Raw genomic sequence first — 19168 nt, 5'->3', positions numbered from 1 at the left:
ATTAGAAGATGTTACCATATCGAAGTTTAGATGTCAAATTGAAGAATTTCATTTCTTTCGCCGGTTATACAAAATTCACTCTTCAAATTCATATGAAATCATCTGATTTCTGGGGAGTATGACAATATTTACTTATATACATTTATGTTCAATTTGCACAGAACTTTGAAAGAAACGAGATTTGCTCTACCAGTTGGAAATTTGGACAGTGCCCGTTTGATCATATGAACAGAGTCTATCCCTCCCACCCACCCTACCACAATTTTTTCTAACGTAGGTCAAATAACTACCTCAGACAGGGGGATTTGTCCACTTTGCCAGCATTTTCAGAGTAAGAATAATGGAATGTATGAAATGTATAGTTTTTATAAATGAAGGTTTACTGGGGCTAGCAGGACCAGCTCACACAGTGTCCGCCTGGGCTAGCAGTTCAGCGAGTGTTTACTAAGTGTGCTGTTGAGTCATGAAGGCTACTACAGCTCGTCTGAGAGGAAGAAGAAAAGGTCCAAGAGGCAATCAAAGAGGACAAAGATGGATACAAAAAAACAAACAACAACAATAACAACAACAAAAAACCAAGCCAAAATTATATTAAACATTTTTTTAAAACACAACCATTTCACTTGCTTTCAAATTAGAAAAAAAATACTAATCAAATTGTAATATTCCAAGATTTTGAATAAAAATTCAGAAGAGTTAGATCTGAGTTCTCTCAACTATAGTTTTCTGATCAGCAATGAGGAAATAATAATAGCTCTCTCCTGCTTAACAAGGATGTTGAGAGATCAAAAATCAAAATAAAGAAATTTATGTGAGGACACTAGGTAAGTGGCAAGGCACTACTCCCTCCCCACACTACTGTTATTAAAGACTTTACAGTTTGTATAATCACATTGCTTTCTTGCCATGGTTTTAATGGAAAGATGATTTAATGCAATGTCATTTAATAACAGTGCACTTTTCTAGTCTTAGTCTTCTCTATTTTTTCAAAGAAGCATTTGAAGTAACCATAATATCTGAGCTAACTATGATAATCATGATTTGAAGTCGTGATTGATTTAGATAGTATTTAAGCACATGGATCCTTCTAGATCTGAGATAAGGAATTAGCTATAAGTATTTCTCCTCAATGCAGACCCAAATGTTTTACTTGAAGAGTATGTCACAAAAATTTCCATGGAGCACTTGGCAAAGTAGTTAAAGGAATTGTTTGAGACAAAGAATGGATGGATCATCATACCCACATACCCTCATGCCCATAATGACAGTGTGGGACTCTGGACAAAACGACAGGCTTATCTCAGAGCAACAGGATGAAAGACTGTAGAGATATTCTGGTAAGCAAAAAACTTTTCATTGTAGCCTAGTGAAAATTACCCCTGGAGAAAAAGGCCATGGAAAGGGTTTTAGGGAGAAAAGAATTGCAGAACTTTAATGTAGCTGCGTGTTAGGGCCCTAATTTAGTCATTAGAGTTAGCTTTAGATAATTCCGTAAAAGCCAGGTTACTTGTAGCTGTAGAATTAATTTAAAAATAGTCTCAAAAAGCAAAAGGAGAAGACTTAAAATGTTTTTCTAGCTGCTATCCCATATCTTAATTTTTTTTTGCAATTATGTCTAGCATACGCATAACTAACCGTGTGTCATTTTAATAGGTCTGCTGTCCATAGCACGTCCTTGTAAGCAATAGCTTTCATATGATATCACAGTCTCTTTACAGTTAAACCAGAGAACTAATTCTTTCTAAGGATGATCATATTTCATTTGAAAAATAACATGTGGAATGAGGCTATAAGGGAATCATCATGTGTCTAAAACTACCTTGTTTGCGCGTAATGCCTACAGCATATTTAAATATTTTCTCACTTGCCAATTAGCACATTATTTCATTCAAAGCACCACAGTTTGGCTAAGACAATTTCTACCAAGCTGGATCTGTTCCTTTCTTTACTTATCAGTTGGCTGAAAAAACTATGGAATATTAAACTGAATTCTGTAGTGCAATTGGAACTCAAACTGTTCCCATGTTTATCAACTTAAAAAGTCAGAATGCTAATTCAAATGTTTATACAGTAGTTGTATTTCTGTTGTGCACCCACCATTGAAAATACTTACATTGATAAAAGATGAATTTTGAAGGTGTTACTCTTACTCAATATGAAGTTGGTGAATAAGAATGAAATACCAGAATATCAGATAGATACCTTAAAGCTGAGAAGCCCCACAGCAGGAAGAGTAAAGCAGTAAAGAATATTCCTCAGTTCATCTATTAACCATTCAGCCATCCCACACATACTTTTGAGCATAGATAAGCTGTAAAGCACTGTATTTAGATCTGAGGAAGTTACAAAGCCTAGCTCAGGGAGAGCTTGAATTTATCATCTTTTTTTGGGTTGGGGCGACGGAGGGGAAAAGCACTTTACAAATTCTACAGCTCAGTGCTTGGAGAGTGCCACTGGAGAAGTAACTACAGCACTACAGCACAGAAGGGAGAAAGGATATTCTAGGAAGAGTGCAGCAAAGGACCGAAGTAACAAGAGGGATGTGTGAGGGAAAATACATGAAAGGGAAAAAAAACCTAAAAAAGCTGGAAGAATTAATGAACTCAGAAGCCAGTTTGTAAAGCAGTTGCTTTAGGGTACAGTTATGGGCTGAAGGCTGAGAGTATGAAGATGACTGAAGATTTTCTAGGTGTAAGATCCAGGAAAGAGATTTAGTGTCAAATGGTCATCGAGAGGTCATATTGGACTTTATTTGAAAGTTCTTCTGAAACCCTATTTTGGAGGACTTTGCTTTTCTTAAGGACGAAGGAGGGGCCTCGGGCCTGTGAAGGTCCAGTCAGCACAGGCATGAAGCCTCATGGATATCAGATGGGATCGGCTATGTGTCACGCAGTGTCCTGGCAGGAAACAGAAGGCACTTCAAGCTGCTTAATGGAGGTGAGTTAATAAAGGGACTATTTATACAGATGTGGGCAAGGTGTAGGAAAAACACCATAGTTCTCTGGGGCCAGAAACCCTGGGAGGCCTAACAAACAGTCCTCTGCCTGAAGAGCAAAGGAGAGAGGACACTTGGACGCAGAGCGAGAGCACTGCCTAGCAAGAGCTGTGACCATGGGTAGAGGACACAGTCAACCTGCAGTGACAAAGCAGAGAGTGAGTAAGGAATAAATAACCCAGCCTCACTGTTCTCCCTCCCTCTTAGCTCCTGCTGTTGTCCTCAGTGGTCAAATGTAACTGAACACCAGAGCTAAGGGAGACTGGAACACACAGGAGAGGCACCTATCCTGAACTGGGGCATAGGAAGCGGAAAAGCCTCCTGGAGTAGATGTTGTCTAAGCTGAATTCTGAGGGACAAGTAGAAGTTTTGAAGGTGAAGTGAGGAAGGGTATTCTGGGGAAAAAAAAGTCATATGCAAAGTGCCAAGGCTTAAAGAGGGGGCATGAAATGCATTCTGGGAAGCATAACTCATTCTATGTGATGGGGACCTGGTGGGACATGAAGAGCAAGAGATGAGATGTGATTCAAGGAGAGACCAATTCTAAAGGTGCTTGGACATCATGCAGAGTGGAATCTAATACTTTGTAATGTAACATAATGAAAAATAATAATTTCTGTAGTCATACAACCCCTTTTATTACAGGAGCACAAGAATTCAACAATTCAAGATCTCTATCTTGTTCTAAGATTTATTACAATTCTGTAATAGCCAATTACAATTTATTTAAACATGGTGTGTTGAAATCTATGTTTACTCCTTATTATAATAGATTATACAGGGCTGAAACTTCCTCTGTTATATGCTTATTGTTTATGGGGTAAGGGCAGTGGCTTCAAAGCCAGACTTCAGTTGAAGTTTAAAGTCTGCTACTTAACAGCTGACTGGTTTTGTGCGTTATTTAACTTCACCGAGCTTCAGTTTTCTCCTCTCTAGAGATGTCATTTAACAACAGGGCCACCATGAATGGCTATGCAGGTTGTTCACTGCACAAGAGCACTCAGCACAGTGGTGAGAAGGGCCTGAAATTCAGCCTGAATTTTGCTGTTCAAGCCATGCACTTCAAGTGGATTTCACTCACCATAAATAAAGTCACATAAAAGTGCCACAAAGGTTCACATGGCCTTGCTTAACCAAGTGCCTGGTACGTAGTAAGGAATCAATAGGTAATAGGCTGCTATCATCATGATCATCAGCATTATCGTCATCGTCAACATAAAATGATCATCCTCACCCTTTTATTGTGAGAACTAGCTGGTAGATTTGTAAATACCATATGCTTTACCATAAAACCCACCTCTTTCCCTCCAATCCAAAATGTAGTGAAATAGACACTGTTAGGAACAGTGCGAGAATTCAGAGTGAGACAGGAACCCTTTTGAGGTTCAAGGACTGCAGGCTTTGAACTTCAGGTACGATGGGCAATTCAGAGTCCCAAAAGGGAGTTTTTGAGTAACTGATTCATTTATTCATCAAGACTGCTATTTTCAAGCCAAGCCAATAATTGATTGAGCTTCATTGGGAGCGTTTGCCACACTATCGGAGTTGGCTCCCTTTTCTTCCAGATTTTCTGCTTGTTTTTATGACAGTAGATGGTGACTCTCACACAACCACTATTCACATTGCACCTCGAATTCCATCCAGACTCAGAAATTACTTATACCGTGTGCTTTCAGGCTTCTGCAACTATTGTCTTGAAAGTATTGCACTGTGCATGAATACTCCATAATTGACACTGTCATGAACTTAATTTGTGTTATTTGAATCCTTAGATATTCTTTCTTGACTTTAAAAAAAAGGCATAAGAAAAATTATAAATCTCAAATACTTAGTTTTCAAATAAGAACTGAATTTTGAGATTTTTCCTTGAAATCACCGCTTCTGGGAAGCGGTCTGTGGAGAATTTCTTTGTATTTATTGAGAGTCTCAAATTTACTTGAATTTCCTTCCATGGTTTTACTGATTTGTGTGTGAATGTGCCAGCTGTAAGAAAGCCAACTATGATTACAGAAGACATGCTTAAAGAGGGATAGAAGCACTAAATGAGGAGGTCATAGGAGCCACATTTAGTAGACAGAATGTCTGTGGTTTTTGAAATCACTAAGGATCATAATGAATGGCATGTTTCTTATGAATATCCAGGCAGTGTTTTAGGGTGCTATATTTTCTTATTAGTAGTGAATAAATGAGGAGGCATAATCCCACATCGATTTTGTAGCATCCTACAAGATGCTGTAGGTCCCAAATAGGCCAGACAGACTCAATCTGACAGCAGCCCTTTGAGGGCACTTTCACCTGTGACCAAATGGCTTTCTTTCTCAGTAATTCCATACCCATAAAAATGTAGTATGCTTTCTATGCTTCTCTAGCAGTTGCTGAAATAATCATCTAACGAAGCCTCAGAACTACTATTTTATAAGCCTGTAAAGCAGTGTTTCCCAAACTGTGTTCTGAGGGCCACCCATATTGAAATTACTAAAATGCACATTCCAAGGCACTACTCCAAACCTATTGAATCACAATTTTGGGTTGGGGTTAGAGACCCTGCATTTTTAACAAGATCTCTAGGTGATTCTAATGTAGCTCAGGAATGTCTAGGAAATGATGGTAGCCTCGTGGTAGATCACAGTAATAGATGATATAATACACAAAATAATAAAACTGCAAAACCAATAGTGGGAAGAAAATTGTTATAACCTTTGCACAAAATTAAAGAATAAAATAGCAGTGTAAGATCATATGCGTGTCCTTGGCTTAAGTCAAGAGAATTACAGAAAAAAATGCTCAGAATCAACTTTTGTAGAATTTGGCTTATTTATTATGTAGACAGTGAAACAAAAATTCTAAAATCACTTGCCAAGAAGGCAACCTGTTCAGTAGTTTTGAACAGTAAGTATGGTCTCCTTTGTGCCTTTATGGGAAACTATCAAAGAAGATTGGCCCAGACTTGCCTGTAATGACTAGTAGGGACCAATGGCAAAAGATGGTAGAAGTGAATTGAAATAATAGCTCAATCTTAGAATTGAACTTCAGCAAGAAAGGGTTCCACACACACTTCTCATGTTGGTCCCACATTGTTCTTCCATTAATATAATCTCATGGATAGGTATTACTGGTAATAGCTGGCTCTAGAGTTTTAGACAGTTTTAAATGTTCAGTGCTTTCCCACACTGCTTATGCATTGTAGAGATTTCCTTGCATGGGGAAAAATAGATCAGACATGTTTGTACCAGGTGTGTGATAAGGAGGGTCACCTTGTTTTGTTGTATAAATTGAGCACATCCTATTCATCACCCTACCTGCCTGTACATCCTTGGTGTTTTAGAACATTCGAAGTGTTGTCTACAATGTTTTTGTGAAATTATTTGACACAAGTTCCATCTGTTGTAGTGCAACACTTGACCTCAGACCTTTTGGCAATAAATAGAAGTCTTCCAGTGTCTGCATTGGAAGCTTTACCATCACACTCTGTGTATTTGATATATAAATATATTTGATATATATATATATACATGGCACCTACTCTGTTAAATAAAACGATCTGTTACAGTACTTTTGAAAACAACTTGTTTGAAAAGTTACTGTTTATACAAATGATATATTTAGCACAAAATGTACACTGGATATGTCATTATATGAATATGATTTTTTATCTCAAAATGTATCACTGTGAACTTATTAATTTATTTTTTATCATCACTTGCCTGAGAAAAACTTTACTAATGTTCAGAGAAGATACAAACTTTAGTTGCTCACTTATTTGGTAAATATTTATTGAGCTTCTGACATGTGCCAGGGGCTGAGGATGGATGGAGGAGGGGAGTTCCTATTACTATAGTAATAGTAGAACTTACTATTTGTTAGAGGAAATAGATGTTCATCAGATAATCACATGTAGAAAAACAAGACGGCAGCCGTAACAGTGTTTGTGATGAGGGGAGATCTGAGGCGCTTTGAGGATGTTAGCATTAATCAGGAAGGTGGCAGAAGGCTTTTCTATAGCAGTGAATTTGAGTTGTAATGAGAAGGCTAAAATCTACATTAACTAGGTAAAGAGGGGAGAAAGGACACTTTGGGAAGAAAGGCAGCACAGGAAGGAGTGTGGTGCATATTGGATACTGAATGAAGGCCCTTCTGGCTAGAGCAGAGAGGAGCAGATGGCATATGTGACAAGATGAGCCTGGAGAGGGTGGGAGAGACCGTGGCATGTGAGGCTGTGAGGGGCATGCTGTGGAGTTTGGTCTTTAAGCTAAGAGCTATGGGAAGATACTGTAAGGTTTTATGCAGCCTGTGGTACCATCAGATTTGTGCTTTGAAGAGATTATTTTGACTGAGTGGGAGATAGATCTTCAGAAGAGTCTGGAGTGGCTCAATTATTGATGTCATTTCAGACAATAGGTGATTGTATCTTTCTCTAGGGCAATGGAGAGAGACAGATAGAGTTGAGAGCAATTGAAAAACTAAAATCCACAATATTGGGTGATGGATTGGATGAGGGTGAGGGAGAGAACAGTGGGTCTCTGGCTGGTCCAACAGAACGAGCGATGTTATGTTTACTGAGATAGAGAATGCTGGAAGAGGACCAAGTGGTCTTTAGGGACAAGGGAGAGACAATCATGAGTTTTAACTTAAATGAATAGCCTTTGAGGTGCTTTGAAGCACCAACTAGGCAGTAGGAAAGTAAATCTAGAGTTCAGAGGAGATGCCTGGACTGCAGATAGGCATTTGGTATTTGTCTCATTGAAGTGGTTACTGGAGATGCAGAACCAACAAAGACTGACTGGGGAGAGAGTGTACAGTGAGGAGAAGAGAGTTGCTCCAACAATGAATAGCTGGATAGAGGAAGGTAGGCCTGGAAAGGAGGCCAAGGACTGTTTAGAGAGTGAGAGAGAGACTAGAAGTTAAAGACAGAGAATGTTTGAAGGAGCAGATACTGGTCAACAGAATTGAATGCCACTAAACGGCAAGTTAACACAAGGACTGAAACATATCCAGTGTATGGGTAACTCACATGACTTTAATGGCTGTAGAGATAATGGGCTTAGAAGGCAGATCAGGGAGGGTTAAGTCAGGAGGAAAAGGAGACAAGGAAATGCAGAGGCTGAGCACTGACAACTCTCTTGGCTTTACAGAGGAGGTGAGAGAGAGGCAGTAGGTGAAGGGAAAGGAGAAGGTAAGCCAGTTGAATGTGTTTAAAAGCCAGTGGAAGGGATGGAGAAATTGAATAGGGAAGACAGAAAGGGTAATCTATACTACAGAGTTTCTGAGAAGGTGAGGTCAAAATATGGCCGCCCTCTTGAGAGAGTGGATGACTTCATTCTCAGTGGGTGCTAAAAGCACCTGTATATCTTTTACAGAGGTGTGTTTGTGGCTGAAAAACAAATTTCATTACCAAAGTATTTATATAGGTAAATAAAAAATTAGGATTACTCTGAAAGATGATAACTAGAGCCCTTTTTTCTTTTTCTTTTTCTTTTTTTTTGAGCACTTTTAACATATATGAAATGCTTTATTTTAAAAGCTACATAAAATTTTTTTAAATCAGCATCATTCTGAGCCAGACTTACTCAGTCTAGTCTGCCTTTGTAAATCATGCTTCTCCTCCTTCGGATATTGGCTTGACTCAGCTTATTCTCCAAGTGAAAAAGAACATTTTTGCATGCATGATGATTGGTTTATGGATAACCACAGAGTGACTAATGCTTTGCTGCAAATATCAGGCATATCAGACACTTTTATCTATATCAAGACAAGATTGTTGACCCATTATGGAAAGGCAGAGAATTAGGAAAGTGATGCTGGATGAATAATAACTGTTAACCCCTGAAGGGTGCTAGGTTACTGATCTTAGCATATTTCTCATTGAGGCTCAAAAGTTATTAGCAAGTTTACTAGGGGTTCTGTGTGTTTATGTAAATTGAAACTTTTCAATGCAATATAAAAATTGAGTATCCATAAGGTGTACATAGCAATATTTTCTTACAAAAGTTTATTTTGCAAAAGATGCTATTTCAAGATTTCAATTCAATAAGATTTTTTTTAATTTTGAGAAAATATCAGATTTTTTAAAGTTAGACTTAAATGTCGCATTTCAAAATAAATCCTATTTCTTCTGTAGTCATCCTATTACTTATATGATCCATGAATTACTCAATCATCTATCTATTTGCCAAATACTTATTAAAAACTGCTATGTGCCAGGCTCTAGGTAGGGTACACAAAGGTGAATAATCCATGGTCCTTCCTCCTCTAGTTTACCGTCTAGTGGGGGAAATTGATGGCAACATGCTGTGTACACTGCATGGGCAGAGAGCAGAAAGGACGGAGAGGAGAGAATTTATTCTACCTAGGGGTGCTGTGTCCATGTGTGCCACTGTGAGTGCACGTGTGTGTGTGTGTGTGTGTGTGTGTGTTTGAAAAAGAAGAAGAAGAGGGAGGGAGAAAGGGGGGAGAGTGTTAACAGAGAAGGAATACCCATGCCAGAAAGGCATAAAACATGAAGATGGGAAGAGGCAGGAAAAGGAAAAAAGTTCCAGGATAATGTTATCTGAGTAAATAAGTGTGTATTTGTTTTGTCATAAAGTAATTCAAAGTATCTTTGAAAAACAAACTGAGGTTTTATGTAATTAATCAATATTTAGTAGTCACTAACAGTATATAAATATGAAAATGTGAAGTTGTCTTACACAGCAGTGCATTGTTTTTGAACTCTACCAAAATTTAGCATATGTGACAATATTCTAACATATGACAAGAGGGAAGGCTTCATGAGACAAACCCAGCCGTTGCGTAAGTCCAAAATGGGTTTTCTTTTGTCACCTTTAAAGTTCTGTGAATGTTGATACTGTAATTAAATCGAAAAGTTTTATATGAATGGACTCATAAGGCTATTCGTGTCTTACAGTCAGGTTCTCAGAGGTCATTTAGCCCATTTTCACACTGGCATCTGGAATGGAAGGTCACCCAGCCCACACTGAAGGTGTCCAGCAAAGGAGGGCCACCACGTATTACCGGTTTGTGGTGTTTGAAGAAAACCTCTTCACAGAGGCCTTTCTTTTCTTGATATCATCTTGAAACCATCTCTGTTTTCCATGTGATATAATGCACAACATGTTCTTACAGCACAAATATTTGAAATCAAGTTCTAAAAAGGAATCATGATAGCAGGTTGTTTGAAAAAATTTTTCATTCTTTCATAACCTAAGGAGACCTCACATTCAATATCTAAATATCTAATGACTAAGAGAGCACTCACACCGTGGAATGCTCAGATTTGTAAAGGAGGACACACGCGCCAAAGCCGAGCCATCTCTGGGTTGTTTTTTGTAGGGTGTAAGAACAAAGACATCTCATGTGTCTCAAGAAAAAAGAGTGAAAGTCATGACCTAGTTCTCCCTTGTTCTTTAAAAAATGTTACTGAATAGAAAGCCAGATGTATTCCAGGAGGGCCCTGCTGACTAACTCTTACTGTTATCATGCACTAGCAATTCCAGACACGATGAAACAGAAATAAGTCCTGTTCTATTAAATTTACTTGCTCAATATCTATTCTCCCAATCCTGTGGAGTAACGGGATTGGCAATAAACACCACTAGGCAAGTCTCTCAGGATTCTTGAGTTATTTCAGTGATTTTCTAATCTACTCTGTACTTTTATTAAATGATTATCAGAAACTGAATCAGCAATTGGAGGGTCTGGAAATAGCTTCTACTGTAACCATTTCGCACATGTGATCACTTCCCACACATTCTCACACAAAGTCCCTGCACTTCTTTAAGTAAAATAAGTCATTGATCACTTGGTCTTTCCAATATATTGTAAGAAAATGGAATAACTGTTGTTGGAATTTCCAATATTCCATGTCCTCAACTTGGATTTGCCCTAGAGATCGAAGTTGCAGGTTTAGAAATTAACCTGGATTAAAATCTTAGTTCTACTGCTTAGTAACTATGTGACATTGGCACAATTATTAACCACTCTGTGTTTCAGTTTCCTTATCTGTAAAATGGAGTCAATAATGGTGACTTACTAAGAAAAATGCATGTGAAATTTAGCACATAGTTAGCATGATAAATGCCAACAATTATAATCATTTCAGGACCTTTATACTATTCTAGCATTCGGTTACCTCTTCATCTGCATCTAATCATATTTTATTGAATACCAAATACTAAATTCCTGTGAATTTGGGCATGTTGATGGTGGAGTTGGTGGGAAGATGAGTGGGAGTTATTGTGACATGAAGAGGGGAATGTACTTAAGGTGACCATGGAAACCAGCTGGTTTGCTGTCAATTTCTCCAGTACCATAGTTTATTCTACACACTGTTAAGAAGTATTTGTATTTCAGTATGTATTTCCTGATATCTAGTTAAAGTTTTCTAATTACCTCATATTTTGTTCCTCTTTTATGGAAATGCCAGAGACTTTTTTTTTAATGCCTGAACAATGAATACTTGACAATAATTACTGTATCATTTGTCAGTACCTTAAAAAAACAAAAACAAAAACCCAAATCCAGTTTCTTCAGCCTTTTGCCCTAGACTCCAATCACACTTCTTTAGACCCTTCCTTCCTGAGGCTGACAGGACATCTGGGCCCTGTGGGACATCACCCAGCAATGGTAGAAGATGGGAAGAGGCGAAGACATGAGGCTGCCCGGTCCCCAGCAGCTAAATGGGACAGAGGCTGTGGCAACTGCAGCTGGCAGCTGAAGATGCCTCTTAAAAGGGCCGTGTCTGCAACTGGGCTTCCATGGTGATGGACTTGCTTGCTCTGAGCACCAGGCACTAACCCAGACCTGGAAGTGAACCCTTTGTTTTATATGTGGTGACTTCTCTCAAGGAGAAAACAAGCACCAACATCTATTTGCCAGATTCAAAATGCACCAGATATGGAACAGTGATGTGTTTGACATGGTTAACACATAATCACAATCTTGAAACATCATATTTTAATATTCAAGGCTTTGGTGTTGCCATTTCTAAATATTCTTTCTTTCTGTCTTTCACTCGCTCAATAAGTATTTATTGCATGCTAAAAATATACAAGAAAGTATGCTAGATCTTTCCATATATGCCTTCTGGCCTAACAGGATTCTGAATTGTTTTAGGGCAGAGATATTGTACCTTATTTGTTATCCAAGGCTCAGCCTATAGAAGACATTTTGCCCAACTCAACAAATGCGCATTATATAAATGAAAAAATGAGATGTAAGTATTATGCTAGCTGTGCATAATCAAATAACATATTTATTCCTATGTCTTGATCATCTATAAACTTATAATTTAAGCAAAATATGAATGCAAGTATCATCTCTGTGAATAATATATATACCAGTACTATTATATTAGACCTTTTACTTAGATTAAATATATAATTTATATGCTTATATAAAAATCAGAAGATACAATCAATAATCCATATAAAATTTTTAGGGAGTCAAGAGTTTTTGATGAAAATACTAGTTTAAAATAAGATTTCACTCAGACTCAAACCCCTTTTCATGTAGTAAAAGGAAGTGAGCAAAGGAATTCAAGCACACTGAAGTTTTCAGGGCCAAACATTTTGATTCAATATGTTCTGCTATAAAATATTTGGCCTTGTTTGAATTTTTATTGCTATATGTTCTCAGTCTATATTTAACTGTGAGAAATAAGGAAGAGTGAATGTGCAAAATGTTCTTTTCAAGTGCATAGCAGTGAATTTGAGAAAACATATATTAAAGGAACACTGTATTTTTAACTTCTAGTCCCTTTCCTGAGGCCTCTCTTGGCTAGATATGATGAACTGTTTATTGAATTAAGGACTCTGCTTACTTGGAATGGAAATTCTGAAGGACCTGTCAGAGCCACCTAAGATAAGCACCTTACTTCATCATGCTCTCAAAGTTTTTCTTATATTTTATCTTTCTCATAGGTGAAATTGGAAGGTTTTTTTAATGGAGACGTTCCATTTCCCAATTCCCTATTGAGCAAATCAACTTGTTAAAAATTGGAATTTGGGGTGTTCACTCTGGCGTCAGCTCAATCCTGGCTCTGTAATCAGCCAACAATCTGTGCCTCACAAAAGCTGCATCCTTAACTGCCAGCTTCTTCCATCCATACCTTTTCCATGGGGTAATGCATTTTAATTGATACATCTCTGCAAGCCCCTCACATCTCCATCTGGCCAAATAAATACAGTTTTGTTTTGTTTTTTTTTCTATTCAGCCTCAACACCTTGGCAATTAGCAAAGATAGACTTGCCATAATGGGTAATCTTTAAAATGCACAAAAGTCTAAAATTAAAGGCGTGGGTATAGGTGGTATAACCAATGGTTGTCTAGAGGGTGGCTTGTCTACAAAGTGGCTTTGTGCTCAACAGAGTTATAACACAGCTCTCTTGGTCCAAACTGCAGTTCCTGAGCAGTGACAGTGCTGAGAGCTCTGTGTCCTCTCCAATGGCGAAGTACTGGTGACATATCCTGTGTCCACGGACAGCATAAAATTTTGAACATAGGCTTATTACCAACCAATTTCCGCTAGTCAGACTGGGGCCTGTATAACCAGGAGGCAGAAGGGTGAAACAGTTAAGAGCGTGGGCTCTGGAGGCAGATTGCATGCCAATCCTGCCACTGTTAACTTACTACCTGTGTGACTTTGGCAGTTATCAAATTGCTCTGTGCTTCAATTTGTCCATCAGTAAAACAGAGATAATATTAGAAATAACCTCATAAGGTTATTGTGAAGGTTAGATGAGATATCTGACATGTTTAGTACAGAGCTTAGCTCATAGTCACTAACAATTATTCTTTTTAATCAAGGTCAGCAGACTAAATTCCTTGGGCAGCAGAAAGGAAGGGGAAGGATGACTAACTAGTTATGAAGTTATTCTTCAAATAATTCCTTACCCTGTGTCTTTGCTTCTTACACAATGTAATCATAAAGCAAAGGTGTGAGGGATGAATGACTAGGAGATAACATTATGTGCGGTCTTATTTCTTTGAGGCTTTGGACACAATGCTTCTTTTTCTCTAACCCTCAGGGTCATTTGGATTGAAATGAAGAATGGTTCCAGGGCAAAATAGTCAGTACTGCTTTCTTAACCTTCTATATGTAAGGTATTTTTTCTCTTGCTCATTTCTGGTTTACGTTTCTCTCCCATTCAACATCATGTCTTTTTCTCACCCCCACTTTGGTGAGATACCTCTCTCAGCACGAAGCAGAGGTGATCAGGCACACCTCTGTGCATCATCACGACTGACAATGTTTATGCAAGAAGAAGGCCAACTAGAAGAGCAGGGCTCCTAGATCCTTGTTAAGCCCAGGGACACACATGATTCTGAGCGGTAAGGGAGATATCTCTCACCGGTTGCTTTTTCAGGGTTGTTGCACATGAAGCATTGCCACGCGCCTGCTGCTTCACTGAAGCCAAACACATCAAAGAACCTCACTTCTTCCAGATGGAGCTGTACCTGGTCCAGATCCTGTTTCAGGAATACAAAGCACAAGGAACACAATGATCTATCTGCCTGCTACATAGCATTCTGAGACTGGGAAGGGGGTTGTAGAAGCAGGATGGCCAATGCTTAATCTCTGTGCTAAGGATGAGGACAGAGTATTGAGAAGATCCCTCTTGCCTCACCGTGGAAAAGAGCAGCACCTCAAACTCTTCCAAGGGAGTGCTCTTTAATGCAGAGGCAGTGAGCATGGGCCCCAGGGCTGGGCAGCAGGGTGGAGGGTGAGGGGTCAGAGCCTGAAGTGGCCCAGAATTTTCTTGCATCTGGTGGCAGCTCCAGAATCTCTAAAAGTAGGGATATCTAAGTGGCAGCATGGTAGAAAGGAATGCCACTGGGAGATTTGTCATTTGCATACATTTTACATAAAATTGAGAATCAATGATCCATATCAAAAAATTATTTTTATTAGGTTGGTTTTACAGGGGGCTGATGAAAAATATGGGGGAGGGCTTAATCCTTCAGCACTCAGCTCTATCATTGTGTTAGTTGTATGTTTTATCTTAAAAGCGTATGCAAATTTTGCATTCTGTTCCATAATATGGCTGTATTGATTTTAATGGAAAAGAATGTCTTAAATTACTTATCAGTAAATTAATTAACTTTGTCTCCTCCAAATGGTTGAGTAGAATTGACACTCCAAGAAGACTGCCCATGTTTTAAGTGCCCTGCGGCATCTTGCCAATGTGTTCCTATTTAAGAGGCAGAGGAGAGAGGTTTCATTACACTGTAAATGGATGGAAAACTATTCGCTTAACCAAATTAAATAGCTCTACTGTCCTCCCGAGGCTTTCCTATTATGTAAATGACTTGTATCCTCTACTACAGGGTGGCCAGAACTGCAGTCTTAAAAGGTTGCTTTCCTAAGAGGCATTTAATGTCTTTGCTAGCTCTGCACATGCCCAGCTGACTTATGTGTTTGTCCTCTGTAGCTCTGTGATTTTATTTCCCTTCCTCTGGCCCACACACTCATATCTTCTACCCATAGTAATAGTGTGTCCAAGAGCCAAGGGATGGAGGCACTATTTGCACTGTTTATGGTGGATCTAAAATAGAGAATGGTCAAGTGGCTACCCACATGCTATCCCAAAGTTCTGGTTTTCTAGGTCTACATTTTTGATGGAGGTGAGAAGTATGCTAGATCCTAAGCTCCTTGAGGGCAGAAACATATCTATGTTGTTCATAGTTGTATCCTCAGAGTCTAGTCCAGCATCAGGAGTGGATTAACATCATTGGCTTACAAGCCCAGTGCAAAGTTTATTGATGAACTATATGAACATATTATGAGAATTTTAAGGGAATTCTTTTTAGAGAACATTTATACTCACTGGAACATAAATACCATGAGGTCAGGGGTTTTGTCTTTTGTATTCTTGTCTGTTGTCACCTCAGCACCTAAAAGTGCTTGTCACATAAGCAAGCATTAAATAAATACATGTGGAATAATGAAAGGCATGAACTGGCACTAGAAATACTTTTCTTTCTTTTGTTTTAGGTGAGACAACCCTTGGTTGACCTCACAGATTTCAAGGACCTTGTCAGTTTACAATCCCTTACTTTTTTTTTTTTCCCCCATGCCTACAGCACCTGGTCTTCCTAGATAGGTGGTCTCCCATCCAAGTACTAACTGGGCCTGAACCTGCTTAGCTTCCAAGATCAGACAGGATTGGGCTTGTTCAGGGTGGCATGGCTGTAGACTAGAAATACTTTTGAAACATTCTTTATTTTAGACTATTATGGCTCGTGTTATCGGAGTGGACATTTTGGAGGCTCGATGAGCTGAATACAGCATTTTGTTGGTAGCATTTAATACCATATTTTAGGCATTCCAATAGACACTGTATATACAGCATGTTGTTTCAACAAAAGTGATTTCTAATGTGTTCAGCGTGAAAAAGGAGACTTGAAAATAATTTTTTAAAAACAAGTTCCCAAGACAGACCAAAGAAGCACCTGGGAGTTCTGTAGGTTTCAAAGGATGAAATCTGTATTAAAATTTATGGGAGAAAGCAGATGTTCATAAATATCAGCTTCAAAACTGCTAAGTCTCTGAAGTCTGCACTTGGCCATTGGCATGCAGATCACTTCCCTATTTCCCACACAATTAAGGATCAAATTTTCATTCACCACGAACACTGCCAGCAAACAAAGTACTTAAGATAGTACTTAAGGGTTACTTATTTTTCCTGTTCGGAGACCAGAAATGTCCCAGGTTGTTGCCTATAATCCACATTTGTCTTGGCAAAAAGTTACTTAAAAAGTTTAAGACAGATGGCAAGCTCCATCCCAGTGTTCAGGTTCTGAAGTCAAAAGCAGGCTTCCTTCTTCAGAGGATTTAGGTGTCGAGCAAAGGGAATGGAGTGAAGAAGATGGATGGTAGTTCTATGAACTGTTGAAGTTGGCAATAACAGACAACTTTAATAGAGATGGATGAAACACATGGAGTTCTAAATGTTGGTGGAAAATCAAAGCAAAATAAATCACAAAACAAGCAAACACAAACCAACAACCAGTGATACCTAAATTTTTGGAATGTTTAACCTCTTAATGTGCTTGAGGTCATTATTTCTCTCGCCCACTGATCTTCTTTACCCTCCTGGGTCTTGTAGCTTCCCCAGGCCTTGCTTAAGAATTGCTTTATGATTTCTTTCTTTCTTTTTTCTTATATTTTTTTAAGACAGGAGAACTAAGATTGACTCATTTAGAGAATTATAAACTTCCTTTAAGACAACTAGACTCTAGAAGGATAATAAAAATCATTTATATCTAAGTACAGTTCCGTTTAGTTCAATGGGATTGGAGTGGACAGACTCTTGGGTGACCCCTCCCAATAATTCCCATCTCCTGGTGTTCATCCCTTTGTATAATCCCCTCCCCTTAAGTGTGGGAGGGATCCGTGACTTGCTTCTAACCAAGAATATGGCAAATGTGATAGGATATCAATCTCATGATTATGTTATTACACACATGCAGAGGACCCGTCTTGCTAGATGTATAGAGAGGTTCTCCTGCTTGAAGAAGCAAGCTGCCATGTTGTGAACTCCCCGTGGACAGGGCCACATGGCAGGGAACTGTGGGTGGTCTCTAGGACCTGAAGGCAGCCTTCAGCCAACAACCAGTAAGAGATCCAACCAGTAAGAGAAGCAGACCCTTCTCATTCGAGCCTCCAAATGAGAACACAGCCCAGCCAATATCTCAATTGCAGCTTTATGAGACCTTGAGCAAAGGACTCAGCTAAGTCACAAGCAGACTCCTGACTCAAGGAAACAGATACAAAATATGTGTTGTTTTAAGCTGCTAGGTTTGCAGTAATTTGTTATACAGCAATAAAAATCAATACTGAGATTGTGCCATGAAGAAGGGAATGTTATCCCATTGGCCATTTCTCAATGAAAATAATAATTCTGCTTAGAGTGTCACATTTGTCCAAGTATGCTTCAGATTAGGCCTCAATAAAACTTGAAGAATACTGAAATCCAAATTATTTCTGTTGATTTAAAGAAAAAACATGTAATCATAGTAAGCATACACTAAGAAGGATTTTTCTGATAAACATCATCTAATTCAAAAGGGATAGAGGCCCCTGAAGAGAAATTGATGTTTTTAAACAGCTGAGGAAATGAGTGTTACTCCAGTTTTAGAAAAAATCATTAATGGGAGCAGGAATTTGGAAAATTATATAAAAAGTCCCGTGCAAAGCCTCTTAGGGGAAAAATAAGCCAGGCAGCATGGAAAGATGAGAGGATATTTACAACATCATTTTAATGACAATGACAGCATGAGTCAACGCTATGGATTCCATAAAAGTGCAAAGTGGCCTCTGGATTTTATAATGTGGTCTGTGTACTGTGAGAGGGTCCTGGGAAGCAATTTTCCAGAAATCAGTGAGAGCATACATCTGGAAGAACTTTGGGTTCTGGCACATTATAATTCTGTTCTAAAGATATTTTTGCACAGATACAAAACAGGATTGATTGCCTCATGTGCTGTGTGCCTATGGTTAATAGGATCAACTGTAGGCACATAGTTCAAATATGTTTTTTGGAAACGTAAACAAGAGTTGTTTTTTTTTTTTTTTTTTAAATGATCCCCAATATTTTCAAATAAGAGTAAGGCTTTATATCCTTATAGCTATTTCTAGTGCACCTATTCTAACTCTAGGAGGTCCAGGGTGTGAAATCAACTTATTAAGGAAAGAAAATTAATGATTCATTTCTCTACTGTTCATCTTTATATTATTTATATTTTCCTACATTGTATAGGTGTAGTGCCTTGTGAGAGACACTGTTTGTTGAATGAATAAACTAGCAAAAGACACTAAATAATATTATGCTATAATTTAATTTTTAAATTTATTTCAATTTCTGAAAAAGTTTACTATTGAATTCAATTCATAGAACTTAGTCTTTACAGCATCTGGTGTCAGGAACTAAGGATAAATAGATGAAGGCAGTGACATAGTCCTGTATTCCAAGGAAGCAAAAAGGTAATTCATTGGGTCCACAGTTTCCCTTACAGAAGGAATCTGAAATACACCTTTATTTGTGTTTGGTTGTGATTCTTATTAAGATTCTTTTACTGTGACTCTTTTGGCCTCCAACTGGATTAAAGTTCCTTAGCAAGAAGAATGACTTCTATATTATTTTGTAGCTTCTGACAATACTTAGTCTAGCACTT

General features: G+C 38.4%; 1 protein-coding gene, 2 long non-coding RNA genes and 1 pseudogene across 10 annotated transcripts in view; 2 read left to right on the top strand and 2 right to left on the bottom strand.

The window, feature by feature from the left end:
- VEPH1 (ventricular zone expressed PH domain containing 1) overlaps nucleotides 1-19168 on the bottom strand; it is a 184503-nt gene that overhangs the window by 5148 nt on the left and 160187 nt on the right. For all 8 annotated transcript variants that reach the window (XM_039857868.1, XM_039857870.1, XM_039857869.1 and 5 more), the window contains one exon: nucleotides 14344-14461. In XM_039857868.1, the coding sequence (XP_039713802.1) occupies nucleotides 14344-14461 (118 nt within the window). The remainder of the gene's footprint in view (nucleotides 1-14343; nucleotides 14462-19168) is intronic.
- LOC120598800 (uncharacterized) overlaps nucleotides 2245-19168 on the top strand; it is a 40019-nt gene continuing 23095 nt past the window's right edge. The window contains exon 1 of the long non-coding RNA XR_005651755.1: nucleotides 2245-2937. This is a non-coding gene — a long non-coding RNA (uncharacterized LOC120598800). The remainder of the gene's footprint in view (nucleotides 2938-19168) is intronic.
- Nucleotides 9055-13245, top strand: LOC120598802 (uncharacterized). The gene is made up of 3 exons (XR_005651757.1): nucleotides 9055-10008; nucleotides 12107-12206; nucleotides 12746-13245. It is a non-coding gene; the product is annotated as an uncharacterized LOC120598802 (long non-coding RNA).
- LOC120599156 (uncharacterized) lies at nucleotides 16067-16189 on the bottom strand (annotated as a pseudogene).

The sequence above is a fragment of the Pteropus medius genome, unplaced genomic scaffold (genome assembly GCF_902729225.1).
Source record: "Pteropus medius unplaced genomic scaffold, Ma_sr-lr_union100, whole genome shotgun sequence".
In the NCBI taxonomy this organism is placed as follows: Eukaryota; Metazoa; Chordata; class Mammalia; order Chiroptera; family Pteropodidae; genus Pteropus; species Pteropus medius.
The sequence above is the reverse complement of the archived record's forward strand: the minus strand, read 5'-3'. Positions and strand labels throughout refer to the sequence as shown.